Raw genomic sequence first — 13591 nt, 5'->3', positions numbered from 1 at the left:
ACTCAGGAGGCTGAGGCAGGAGGATCATTGTGAGTTCGAGACCAGCCTGGTCTACAAAGTGAGCTCAAGGCCAGCTGGAACTGCATACTAAGACCTTGTCTCAAAAAAAAAAAAAAAAAAAAAGAAAGAAAATAGAGTAGAGAGAAAAAGATGTTTGTTTTTCCTCTTATCCCCTATCACCTCCAACAACTAAAACTCACTGAAATATGAAGAAGGCTTTCAAGATAACTAACTTGTTTTAGTTTTTTGAGACTGGGTCTCGCCATGTAGTCCAGGCTGGCCTCAAGCTCACTACATGTAACCCAGGCTGGGCTTGAACTCTCAACAATCCCCCACCTCAGCCTCCTGAGTGCGTGCATAGTAGACCCAGCAAGACACTAGACTCGAAACAACCAAGCACACGACCCTCTCAACCACCCGACAGGCAGCAACGCGGCTCACCCTCTAACTGCTCTGGTTACTGCTAGGGTTAGGGTTAGGCACAGCCAGCACACGGTCGCTCACAGAGAGAAGACCCTAAAGACTGTTTAAGGAAACCACCCTGAGGCTTACACAGACACAGGAAGCAAGCCTGCTCCCAGAGCCAGGGCAGGAAACCTCACTCATGGACTGCTGGGACACACACACACGAAAGGACTTCCCTCAGTGCCGTAGTGAAAACTAGTTAGCCCTGGATGAAATGCTGCTTTCTTCCTGCTTAACAAAACTTAACAGCAAGACCTTAGTGATGGAACTATTCCTAAGTACTTCAACCATGTCCTTGAACAAAGCTCAAAAATATTTATAAAAATACAAAACTATCTGCCATCCAAACTAACATTACCGGACAAGTAAATGAGGAAAAAGACAACCCAAAATGAGAAAAATCAGCCCAAACTGACCCAGACATGACAACAATGAAGAACTAGAAGACAAGGGCTTTAAAGGTTGTATCTCCATGTGTGCAGAGAGTTAGAGGAAAGACCACCTGTGCTAAGTAGAGACACCAAGTGTTTAGAAAACAGCTCAACCCAAACTTGTAGATACAAAACCAACATTGTCTGAGGTAGAAATATACCAGGTGCGGCTAAAGGCACACAGGATGTTGCAGAAGCCTGGAAAACTCACAGGCAGAGCAGTAAGACATTCACAATCAACCCAGTATGGTAGCACACACTTGAAGTCCCAGCTACCTGGGAGGTTCAGGTGAGAGGACCAGTTCAAGGGCAACCTGGGCAATGTAGAAAGACTCCATCTCAAAACACAAACAAAAGACCCACAGACAACTGAAGAGCTATGTAAGCCATGTGATTTCCTTCTGCCCTGTGAATGTAACATACACTTTAAATATGTACAGTTTATTTACTTACTTACGTATTTACTTTTTTTTTTTTTTTTTTTTGAGACAGGGTCTCGCTATGCAGTTCAGGCTGGCCTTGACCTCACTTTGTAGCCTAGCCTGGTCTCGAACTCACAATGATTCTCCTGCCTCAGCCTCCCGAGTGCTGGGATTACAGGTGTGCACCACCATACCTGGCTGTACAGTTTATTTTATAATAAATAGTCAATTATACCTCAGAAAGGTTGTTTTGTTCTTGTTTTGCTGAATAAGGCTGTCTGTAAAAATCAAATCTTTCAAAACAAAACTGAGCTTCATACTAATTTTTTTTACATTTATCTTCAATAAAACCATCCAACCACTTCTACCCACTTTTTCAAAGAATCTTCTTTTGAACACCTTAAAAGTAACAATTTAAGCAAATACCCCACTAGAGGAATTGAGTACACAGCCATCATATTTACCAGCCAGATCAACCTCAAATTTCATCATGTACCTTCATCAAAGTGACAAGATCTTAGAATTATAAAAATTACTAACAGTGAAATCTGCAACCCATCAGCACCTCTATCTAGATCAGTGCTACCCAATCAAACTTCATGCAGTGACAGAAATCTCCTATTCTGATCTGTCCAACAGGGTAGCAATAACACCACAGACTTTCAGGCATCTGAAATAGCCCGTGTAACAGGAAGAGTGAACTTCGAACTTGACTCACTTTAATTTGAATAGTTACATGGCACTACTGACTACATTACCGGGCAGTAGTCTACATAATTTTAAAACTCTAGATGGCAAACTTTTAAATTAGAATTTTCAAAATTTTATTACTTATATATCATATAATATTAACTCATATTAACAAAACCACAAAATCATAAATACTAACTCCTGCTTTTCCCAGCCTGGCTCTCTCCCTGGCTTCTCCCACGTCTGACTGTGTACCACAGGTGGCAGCCCCACTGCATCATGTCCCCAAGTCCCCCTGGGGACATCATCAGGGGGATTTTTCATACTTCATCATTTAGCCCATAAACAAGGCCAACTTCCTGTGGACTGACACTGGATTTAAATTCCTACTCTAGGTCCCTCAAATCATGTTCTGTATACACAAAAAGGACAATCGGTCCCCTCTGTACCCACAGATTAACTCAGACTTCTAAGAAGGCACCTTAGGAATGCAGAGGAGGAGGGTGCCTCGGGGCCAGGGAAGTAGCTTGGGTAGAGTGTATGCTTGGGAGGGGGAAAGTATTCTATTAAGCATTTTAAAAACAGAAAATAAAATGTGTTGCCAAGGATCTAGAAAACTCCGAGCCCTTATATATTAACGGTAGGAGTATAAACGCTTCAGCCAATGTAGAAAACAATTTGGTATTTCCTCACAAAGTATTGAATTACTCTAGGAAACAGTAACACCACTCCTAGGAATACACCTCCTGAAAAGGGAAAGCAGATACTCAGTACCTACACACCAGAAGCACAGCCAAAGATGCAATAACCCCAATGTCCATCAACAAATGAATGAGTAAACAAACTTTCACCATCAAGAGCAATCAAGTACAGACACCAACTCAAGGCACAGCGTGGATGAACCTCAAAAACATCACGCTAGCAGAGCATGGTGGCCCATGGCTGAAATCCCAGCTACTGAGGGAGGAAGATCTCCAGGAGGTTTGAGACCAGCCTGGGCAACTTAGAGCCTGTTCCAAAAATAAAATGATTCAACTTAATTTTTAAAAAAGCCCTCAGAGCCGGGCATAGTGGCACGCACCTGTAATCCCAGCACTCGGGAGGCTGAGGCAGGAGGATCATTGCATGTTCAAGACCAGGCTGGGCTACAAAGTGAGGTCAAGGCCAGCCTGAACTGCATAGCAAGACCCTGTCTCAAAAAGACAAAAATAAAAAAATAAAAAGGTCTCAAGACGCAGCTCAATGGTAAAGCACTTGTTTAGCATGCACAAGGCCCTGGGTTCAATTTGCACTATTACAATCCATCAATCAGGCCATAGGTTCAATCTCCAGGACCGGAGGTAGGGCAGGTGGGCCAGAATGAGAACTCACTGAGGCCAAAAGCAGGTTGGTGGTTGCCAAAGGGTCTGGAGAGAACAGGGAAGCAAATGCAACTGCTAATGGAGCCAGGGTTCTCTTTGGAGATGATGAAAATGCTTCAGAATCAGATAAGGGTGGTGGTTACACAACACTGAGTGTACTCAATGCCACTGATTTTTGCTGTTGTCCGAAGACAGGGTCTCACTGTTGCCCAAGCTGGTCTCCAGCCAGTCTCCCACCTCAGCCTCCTGAGCAGCTGGGACCACAGACATGCACCACCCCATGCTACCGAACTGTTCATTAGAAACGGTTATTTTGTTACCTGACTTTCCTCCCCTTTAAAAAAATGTATCTATGCAACATGTGCATTTCTCATTAATGACAAAAAAAGATGTGTGCTGCTATACCAATTCATTATGAGAAAGGCACAGAAAATGAAGAAAATTAGCTCTAAACTGCAATTTAAAAGCCAATTTTTTTCACAAGGCATAGTAGTCCACTCTGGTAATCCTAGCACTGCAGGTGGCTGAGGGCAAGAGGCTGAGGCAGAAAGACTGCAAGTTCCAGCACAGCCCAGCACAGCCTGAGCAACTCAGCAAGACTTTATTTCAAAAAAAAAAATTTTGTTTGAGACAGGGTTTCACTGTGTACTGCAGGCTGGTCTTGAACTCACTATGTAGCCCAGGCTGGCCTGAGCTCACACAGATCCTCCTGTTTCACCCTCCCCAGTGCTGGAATTACAGGTGTATGCCACCTCTGGACCTTATCTCAAAATTTAAAAGGAGGAGGGTACTGAGCTGACAGCTCCGTCAGCTGGAAGGCCCAGAGTTCAATCTTCAGCACAGTACTGCAATTAAAAAAAAAAAAAGCAAGCTCCTTTCTCCTTGGATTTTTTTTCCTTGAGACAAGGTCTCAGTATGTAACACAGGCTGGCCTTGAACTCATGACCCTCCTGCTTCACCCTCCCACATGCTGGGGTTACAGGTCAAGTTTCCATTTCTTAAATAACTATACTTGGTACTTAATTATCAAATGGCCATGATAAACAAAGCCAAACCTTACATATTCTATAAAACCCAGAACCACTGTTCAACAATGACAAGTTAGCAGAGTGAACCTTCCAATATTTACACCTAACTTGGTGGCTCAAAAATCTATGTTACCATCCTTAGAGAGATCAAAAGTACATGTCTCTACTAGCACCCAGGGTACTCTAGGACTTGTCCATTTACAAGACTAATAATAACAATACAATACAATAAATAAATATTTCATGCCTCACAGGTACATATGTTCTAAAGATAAAAACATGCCTGAGCACTCTGATGGCTTTGCGGGCAGACCCTCGACCACAGGGGAAGGGCTGTGACAGCCCAGACACATCACAGCCTGCCCCTGGACACAGTATCCTCCAGCAGGTCGTCCCTGCCGCCCTCTGCCTCCAACAGCAACCTCTGTGCACATGTGCGGAGCTCTTGCCCTTGGCCCATAGCTAACTGTCCTCCCTGCTTCTCTTCCAGCAAGGTCTCACTGCGTCCCCAAACCTCCTCTTCACCGGCACAGCAGTTACCCCAATGAACTGGTCACACACCCTCCTTCTCAGAGGATGGGAACGATCATGGAAAGAAGGTGGCAACTTCCATTTCATAAAAAAGGAGTGAGGCGCAGATTAGGCTTTCACTGCAACTGCAGCAAATATGGTTTTAGGGTGACTTCATTCAGTGTGGGGTACTATCCTATTTGTTTTTGGGTTTTGGGGGGCTTTGGGTTTTTTTTTGGAGACAGGGTCTCACTATGCAGTTCAGGCAGGCCTTGAACTCACTTTGTAGCCCAGGTTGGCCTCAAATTCGCAATGATCCTCCTGCCTCAGCCTCCCAAGTGCTGGGATTACTCATGTAAACCACCACACCCAGCTATCCTGTTTGAAATATCTTTTTTTTTTTTTTTTTTTTTTTTTTTGGTACCAGGAATTGAACTCACAACCTCCTGCTTGCTAGGCAGGCACTATGCCACTGAGCTATATCCCCAGCCCTATCTCTCTTTTTTTTTTAAATGGCTCAACAATTCTATCCTGGGACTGGGGATTTAGCTCAGCGACACAGCACCTGCCTGGCACGCGCAACGTCATGAGTTCGATTCCTGGTACCAGGAAAAAAAAAAAAATTATTCTATCCTACGTTACAGTGATTTGCAAAAACATATATTCAAATTATGCACAATAACTACCTGTTATCACTTCAATTTATTTATTTATTACACTACTAAGGATTGAGCTCAGGGTCTTTGGACTGAGTTACATCCCCAGCCCTTTATCATTTATTTTGAGGCAGGGTCTCACTAAGTTGCCCATACCCACCTCAAACTTTCTTTTTTTTTTTCACTTTGTAGCCCAGACTGGCCTGGAAATCACAATGATCCTCCTGCCTCAACCTCCCAGAATGCTGGGATTATGGCCTACCTCACCTATAATTACTATATCCAGTAACAAGGCCCTGAAACACCTAAAACTAACAATATGAAGTCTGATCTCACAAGGCTCTATGTATGCAGTCTACCTTGAGATACTTTCAAAGATTAAGAATGAAAGACAAGGGCCAAGGACTGGGGATATAGCTCAGTGGCATAAGTGCCTGCCTGGCAAGCGCAAGGTCGTGAGTTCGATCCCTGGTACCACAAAAAACAAATAAATAAATAAAAATAAATAAATAAATAAATAAAAAGAAAGACAAGGGCCGGGTGTGGCAGCACACGCCTGTAATCCCAGCACTCTGGAGACTGAGGCAGGAGGATCGTTGCAAGTTCGAGACCAGCCTGGGCTAAGTGAGCTCAAGGCCAGCCTGAACTGCATAGCAAGACCCTGTCTCAAAAAGACAAAAAAAAGAATGAAAGACAAATGTAGGTCACCTCTTTAGGCTTTACTTTCCTCATGCACAAAACAGGTTTCAGTTAGATGAACATTACATACGATTTTTCTCTCTGATAACCCTGAGGGAGGAAAAATCCAGAAGCCAAAGATCTGTCTATTAGGGGCTGGGGATTTAGCTCAGCGGCACAGCGCCTGCCTGACAAGCGCAAGGTCGTGAGTTCGATTCCTGGTACCAGAAAAAAAACAAAATAAAACAAAAAAACAAAGATCTGTCTATTGCACAATTTTTACTGAGATTAAAATATTTAAAGAGGGCCAGGGATGTAGCTCAGCGGCACTGTACCGGTCCAGCAAGTGCGATTCCCGGTACCAAAACATAAAATAAAATAAAATATTTAAAGAACTTGACTAATTAGCAAGAAATAGTTATAGCTGACTATTATTTGATTTCAATGTACTCATAATGCTGGCAACTTAATGAGAGCCTGTCTCAAAATTTAATTAATGAATGAATGAATTAATTAATTAATTAATGGACTGGGCATGTAGCTCAGTGTGAAGGTCTGGATTCAATACTGAGTGCTGAAGAAAAAAGCTTTCAAACATTTGAGCAGAACACTTTTTTGCTACTTTCAACCAACTTTAAAACATTCCATTTTTAGAGGTTAACAGAAACCATAAAATCAAGCCAGAGTTTAGATACGTACATTAACCAAACTTTGAGAACATAAAATAGAAGAAATTGTCCTGGTGATACCACACTCCTCCCTGCCACTTCTTGGGGAGAACCGTGTTCGTAGCTACAGGACCTGACTCAGGGCGAATCACTGAAGTAGCACTTGGTCCTACACTCCATTAATGCAGGCTCACTGCGCAGCTGCAGGCTCCTCCTCCAATTTTTCTGCCTTCAAAATAAACACTGACACAAGCACCTTTCCAGAATCACTGTTCCTGTTAGGGAAGGGGACCAAAAGAAGCCTCATTTATTTTATACAGTGCACAGAACCTCTGAAAAAGAACCTCAGAGCAAGTGAGGGCTACACACAGATGAATTCTAGCACCCTTAGTAACAGTGAGACAGAAACACCCAGAAAAACCAGGCAGAAAGGTGTACTTGGACAGCACTTTGAAGTTCTCACCTCCAAAGACTTAGATTTTTTTAACTAAATTGCCCCCATATAATGCCAAAGAAACACCTCCCCAAGAATAATCCTAAATTCTCAGCTACAAATGACCTTTAACACTGCTCTTAGGGGCTGGGGATTTAGCTCAGCGGCAAAGCGCCTGCCTGGCAAGCGCAAGGTCGTGAGTTCGGTTCCCGGTACTGGAGAAAAACCAAAAAAAAAAAAAACACTGCTCCTAAAACAGCTGCCCCACTCAGCCTCACCCAGCTAAACTGAGTCAAAGTTATCACCCACAGAAGGGAGTGCTGGGGTAAGACAGCCCCAGCTCCAAAGCATTCACTCTCAAAGGTAAGAACTTGGACGTTCAGTGCAAACCCACTTACTGGGAGCAACTGCGGACCCTACTAGACTCAAGGCTTCTTCGGGGCTACCCAAGAACTTGAGCTGAGCAAGCCTGCCTCCTACTGAAGGTGTTGGACCACTCTCTTCCAAGAAAGGGCCCAGGGTACCAAAGGGCAGCAGGAGGTTGTAACTTCGAAGCAACCAAGAACATAGGCACAGCGGAGTCTCTCTTAGCAGTGAGGCCCTGCACTAGGACAGGGACACTACTGGCAACCTGGGCAACATGAGTGACACTGGGGTAAGACAGCAGGAACATATGCCAGGCAGATGCTAGCCACTCCATACGTACAGTTCGAATTCAGTTCACTCCTTCTCCTCCTCACACTTCTGTTTTCTGTATTTACAGATGAAGGCAAAGTGAAGTCACTAGAGCTGGACTTGGTGGGGCATGCCTGTAACCCCAGCACTCGAGAGACTGAGGGAGGAGGATGACTACCAACTCAAGGCCAGGCTGGGCTACACAGTGAGATTTTATGTCAAAATCACAACCCCTAAAAAAGTACAATGACTAGTCTAGTCAAGAAACAGTGGCAGTTGGGCATGGTGGCAAATGCCTGTAGTCCCAGCTACTCAGGAGGCTGAGACAGGAGGATCACAAGAAAGAGACTAGCCTGAACAAGTCATCAAGACTATCTCAAAATAAAATTGAGGGGGTAGGGCTAAAGATGTAACTCAGTGGTATAGAATGCTTGTCTAGCACCAGGAAGGTCCTGGATTCAATTCCCAGTAACACACGCACCCACACCCATCCCCCCCCCACACACACACACACCAATCAATGGCAAGGGCACTGCCTGGCTGGGAAGCCAGTTCTGACCCAGTCTGGGCCCTGGCAGTCTGCTGCCTACCGCTTCTAAAAGAAGCAGGGGGTGGAAAGCTGCTAGTCTACGGCCAGCACAATCACACACAGTTTGTGATGAAAAGCACTGACTCGGGACTGAGGAGCAGAGTCCTGGAGCCCAGGGACCAACTCCGCTTCGCACTGCCCTGCAGTGGAGGATGCACACTCAGGCTGACAGCCAGCTTGGGGGTTTCCTCAGCACAGCTCTTTTTTTTTTAATTTGCAATAATGGTGATCAAACCCAGGAGTGCTCTACCACTGTGCTATATTCTGGCCTTTCTTCATTTTTTTATTTTGAGGCAGGGTCCTGCTAAATTTCCCAGGGAGGTCTCCAACTTACCATCCTCCTGCCTCAGCTTCCAAATGCTGGGACTACAGGCATGCACCACACACCAGCTCCTACCACAGCTCTTAATACAGTGGGCCACTCCTAGAACTCATCATTTCCTATAAAATCCTGACTTTTCATGGGCAAACATTTCCTTAAACAACAGTATCTACAGCTGGAGATATAGCTCAGTGGCATAAGCACCTTCCTGGCAAGTGCAAGGTTGTGAGTTCGATCCCCAGTACCAAAAAAAAAAAGAATAATATCTAAGTCACAAAGTGTTCACCATTACCTGTGAATTTTAGAACATCTATAAAATAGTTTTTAAAATATTTTTATTTTTTTGTCTTTCTGAGGCAGGGTTTTGTGTGCAGTTCAGGCTGGCCTTGAACTCACTTTGTAGCCCAAGCTGGCCTCGAACTCACAGTGATCCTCTTGCCTCAGCCTCCTGAGTGCTGGGATTACAGGCATGTGCCACTACACCTGGCAAAATAAATTTTGGGGGTGATTCCAGGAATTGAACTCAGGACCTTGCACTTGCCAGACAGGTGCTTGTGCCGCGCTGAGCTATACCCCCGGCTCCAAAATAGATTTTTATAATGAACTAAAAGCATAGAAAATAATGTGTCCAAGGAGAAGAGGAGCAAACAGTCATTAGTGAAAACAAATGAAAGGCAGGTCAAGCCCCTTGTCCAGTAACACTGCTACTCCATATGAAAGTGGGACTCATTTTACTACAAACCAGTGCTGAAGTGACAGTTAAACCAATGATAACCACAGATTTTCCAATCCGCTTAAATGCACTGGATCCAATGTTAAAACACAGGTTGGTTTTTTGAAGACATACTACCTCAAAACGAGTCACCATCAAAACCAGGCACAAAGGCTGGAGATTTAGCTCAGCAGCTTAGCATTTGCCTGGTAAGCACAAGGTCCTGAATTGGATTTCCACACCAAAAAAAAAAAAAAAAGCAGGCATGACAGCACATGCCTGTAAGCGCAGCACTCTGGGAAGCTGAGGCACAAACGCCCTGGTTCCAACCCCAGAACCACAAACAATAATAATAATAATAATGATAATGACAATGATGATGATAATAATAATAATAATATTCCTCATTAACAATTTCCTCTAGAGGCTGGGATTATAGCTCAATGGTACAGCACTCGCCTAGCATGCAAAAGGCCTGGCTTCCACCCCAGCACCACCAAAAACAAACAAGAAGTCCTCTTGTGTTACGAGTCATCATTTCGGCACTCATGAACTATGCTACTGAAAATCAATGTGTGATAAAGTTGGCACAGCGCATACTTCAGAAAACACAGACCTCGGGCTGAGCCCACACCTGTCACTGTGCTCCCCGAACAATGACCAGAGACAGAGGCCACAGGGACACACACACTACTACATAGAGAAACACTTCTCGTTCAAGGTAAGCGACACTTTACCAGTCTAGGATAAAAGGCCGCCAGAGGCAGGGACAGCCAGTCTCCTCCGCCACTCTCCTCCTCAGCACAGAAGGGTGTGAGGCGCCAGTGAAAGCTCCGCCCAGCCCTGGCCTGGACATCGCCTGTGGGGACCACACGGAAACCAAAGGTGTGGGGCCTGGCCGTGCTGTGGCTTTTGTTTTTAACTCCAGATGGTGAAACTCTTCCTTGTGAACAGAAATGGTGTCTTCACCCCCACACTACACTGTGCTCCAAGATCAAGTGGACGTCTTAATTAGACACAAGTCACTGAGTCAGCACTTAGGACCAGGCCGCCCCACCTGCCCCGCTCACATCTCTGTTCACATCTTGAGGGACAGGACCAATGCTGCCCAGCTCCCGAGGGACTAGCAGGTGACCTCAACTCCAACTACCCCACAAACAGGGCCATACAGGGATCTGCAGGTAAGTAAAATCTGGCTTAAATTGGAAACAATTTTGTCCACTCACATACCTTTACTATATACAGTGGAAGAAAAAAGTTTTCTGAGGAGTTTTATGTCTACTTCTCTGATCAAATTCTGATAAAATATGGCCGGGTGTGATGGTGCATGCCAATCCCAGCACTCAGGAGGCTGAGGCAGGAGGATCACTGAGTTCAAGGCCTCACTACATAGTGAGTTCAAGGCCAGCCTGAACAGCACAGCAAAACTCTGTTTCACAAAATAAATGAATAAATGAATAAATAAATAAATAAAATAAACTCTGGTAAAAGAAAAAAAACAAAGAAGCACTCACTGCCCATTCAGGGAGACAATGACTTTTTCTACTCTTGTAAAGAAACTATGGGCACAGTGGCACAGGCCTGTAATACCAGCACCTTGGGAGGCGGAGGCAGGAGGGTCACGAGTTTGAGACCAGCCTACGAAACTCAGCAAGACCCTGTTCCAAAATAAAAAATTAGGGGCTGGGGATAGAGCTCAGCGGCACAGCGCCTGCCTGGCAAGTGCAAGGTTGTGAGTTCAGTTCCCAGTACCAAAAAAAATAAATAAAAAATAAAACGGGGAGGCTGGGGATTTAGCTCAGTGGCACAGCGCCCGCCTGGCAAGCGCCAGGTCATGAGTTCGATTTCCGGTACCGGAAAAAAAAACCAAAAGTAAAATAAAATAAAATGGGGCTGAGACTATAGCGCGGTTAAAAAAAAAAAAAAAAAAAGAATAGTAGCCTCAGCAAGTTTATGCCTATATCCCACCAAATAGTCCAAGGACTGTCCAAAATATGGCCCTGTGACATTTGCCGATTCGAACAAGAGAACAACTCCAAAGAAGCTCACTCCTATCACTGACAAGGTAGAGCTACACATCAAGATTTAAATGAATGTCAGAAATCTAAATTGTATGACCATCAAATACGCCCTTTTCCTAAGTCCCACCCAATATACATTTAAAGCTTTTTAAATATAGGTGACAAAAATGTACCAAAAACTGACCAGCTTATTCCAATGTTTGCTCAAACTGATTTTTAAAAATAATGTGCGGGGAAGAATAATAATACGTAGGGGAAGCCTGAGGACAAGCTGTTTATCCTGGGTATTACCGCACACAGACTTGACCTACAAAATGAAGATAGGGTCAACTGTAACCAAAAAACAGTATGCTTCCCCTGGCGGCCAACTCTGGAATGGAGGAGCCTGCACGGAAGAGAAAGCCTGGCCTCGGTTCCATCCTGTCACTCACAAACGAGAAGTGACGACCAAAAAAGGAAGGTGTGGGGGAAGGGGAAAGTAGCAAAAATACTAACACGGGTTTAACAGAAATACCAATCTGGGAGTGAGACTAAGTAAATACAAGACTGAAGCTAACAAACCACAATTTAGAGGGCAAATCTGGGAAACATCATTTCTTTCCAGAGTGCCCTCACCGGGGCATCTGTCTGTATTTCCACCTTTAAGTACACCCAGAGTTTAGTACTTAATAACAGCCTGAGAGCAATCTCCTTTTTCGAGTACCAAATCCTTGCAATTTTCTGCAGCCTTGTTTCCAAGGAAAAGCTTTTTTTTTCTTTTCTTTTTTTTTTTTTTTTTCAAACAAACTAGTGATCTAACCTACTTAGAGAACCTCCAGTTCTAAAGCCCTCCAAGCAGGAGGACCTTTCACTCCATCTTTACAAGACTCTTTTGACTGTTATTCCTGAAACAAAACCCACGTCCTTTCAAACCTTTTCTATACCAACAACCTTTAAAGTCTAGTCTCATACAGAGAAGGGCTAGAGTCTCATGCATTAAAATCTGACGAATTCCTTTGTCTGATTGGATTTTTTTTCTTGTACCACTTTAAATTTGCTTCCACTGAACAGCAGTGGCAAGGGAAGTGCATGCTCCATTCCGGGTACAGGCTTTCTGGGAGGTGGAAATCACTGGTTAGCTAAAGCTTCTGAAGGTTCTATTCTTTCACGACCTCCACCCCACCCCCACCCCCCGAAAACAGAAAAGAAAAAGATAAAGGAAATGCACACACTGTTACAAATAGGTTCTAAAATCATACCGCCATACGCGAGCCTCTCCTGCCCAGCCAGGGGCCCTCTGATTTTGGGGGTCGTTGTACCACTGGTCCCCAGGATGGGGGGAGTCCAAGGGTCAGCGGCGGGACCCGAGGCTGGGGTCTCCGTCCCCCTCCGTCCGGGCCCTCCGAGGCCCGATCGCGGGCACTGCCGCCTCTGGGCTGGCCCCCGCCTGGGGGCGCATCTCACCTGGACGCGGACACCCCCAGGTGCGGCCGCCTCCGGGACTGGGGCGCGGGGGCGGGAAGGGAGCCGAGGCGCGGACTCGCAGCAGGCCGACAGCGGCCGCCTGGCGTGCGGAACACGCGCGTGCGAGCGAGCGCGCGGGCCCCGGCCAGCCGCGTGCCCCGCGGACCCCGGGGCCGCGACGCACAAGAACAAAGTTGTGTCGGGGTCCCGCGCCGCGGGCCGGCCGGCGCTACTCACCCGGGTCGAAGTCAGGCACCGACGCCTGGTACTGGGGTCCGACCCGCATGCCGCCGCCACCTGCGGGGAACAAGACGCGGTCAGCCGGGCCGGGCCGGGCCGGGCCGGGCGGGGGCCGCGATGGGGCCGGGGCCGCACCTACCGTGCTCCTCGTCGCTCGACGAGCCCGAGCTGCCCTCCTCCCAGGAGTTGCTGCCGCTGTTGCCATTGGGCGCCGCCGCCGCCGCCAAACTTTTATTCTGACCATTAT

The 13591-nt window shown here is 45.8% G+C and overlaps 1 protein-coding gene across 2 annotated transcripts in view; it reads right to left on the bottom strand.

The window, feature by feature from the left end:
- The window catches only part of Rcor1 (REST corepressor 1), a gene marked incomplete at its 5' end in the record, with an annotated part of 105641 nt that extends 92050 nt beyond the window's left edge, over window positions 1-13591 (bottom strand). For both annotated transcript variants that reach the window (XM_005410756.2, XM_013507882.1), the window contains 2 exon segments: window positions 13342-13401; window positions 13484-13591. In XM_005410756.2, coding sequence (XP_005410813.2) covers window positions 13342-13401; window positions 13484-13591 — 168 coding nt within the window.

This window comes from Chinchilla lanigera, unplaced genomic scaffold (assembly GCF_000276665.1).
Source record: "Chinchilla lanigera isolate Chin_1 unplaced genomic scaffold, ChiLan1.0 scaffold00137, whole genome shotgun sequence".
Lineage (NCBI taxonomy): Eukaryota > Metazoa > Chordata > Mammalia > Rodentia > Chinchillidae > Chinchilla > Chinchilla lanigera.
The sequence above is the reverse complement of the archived record's forward strand: the minus strand, read 5'-3'. Positions and strand labels throughout refer to the sequence as shown.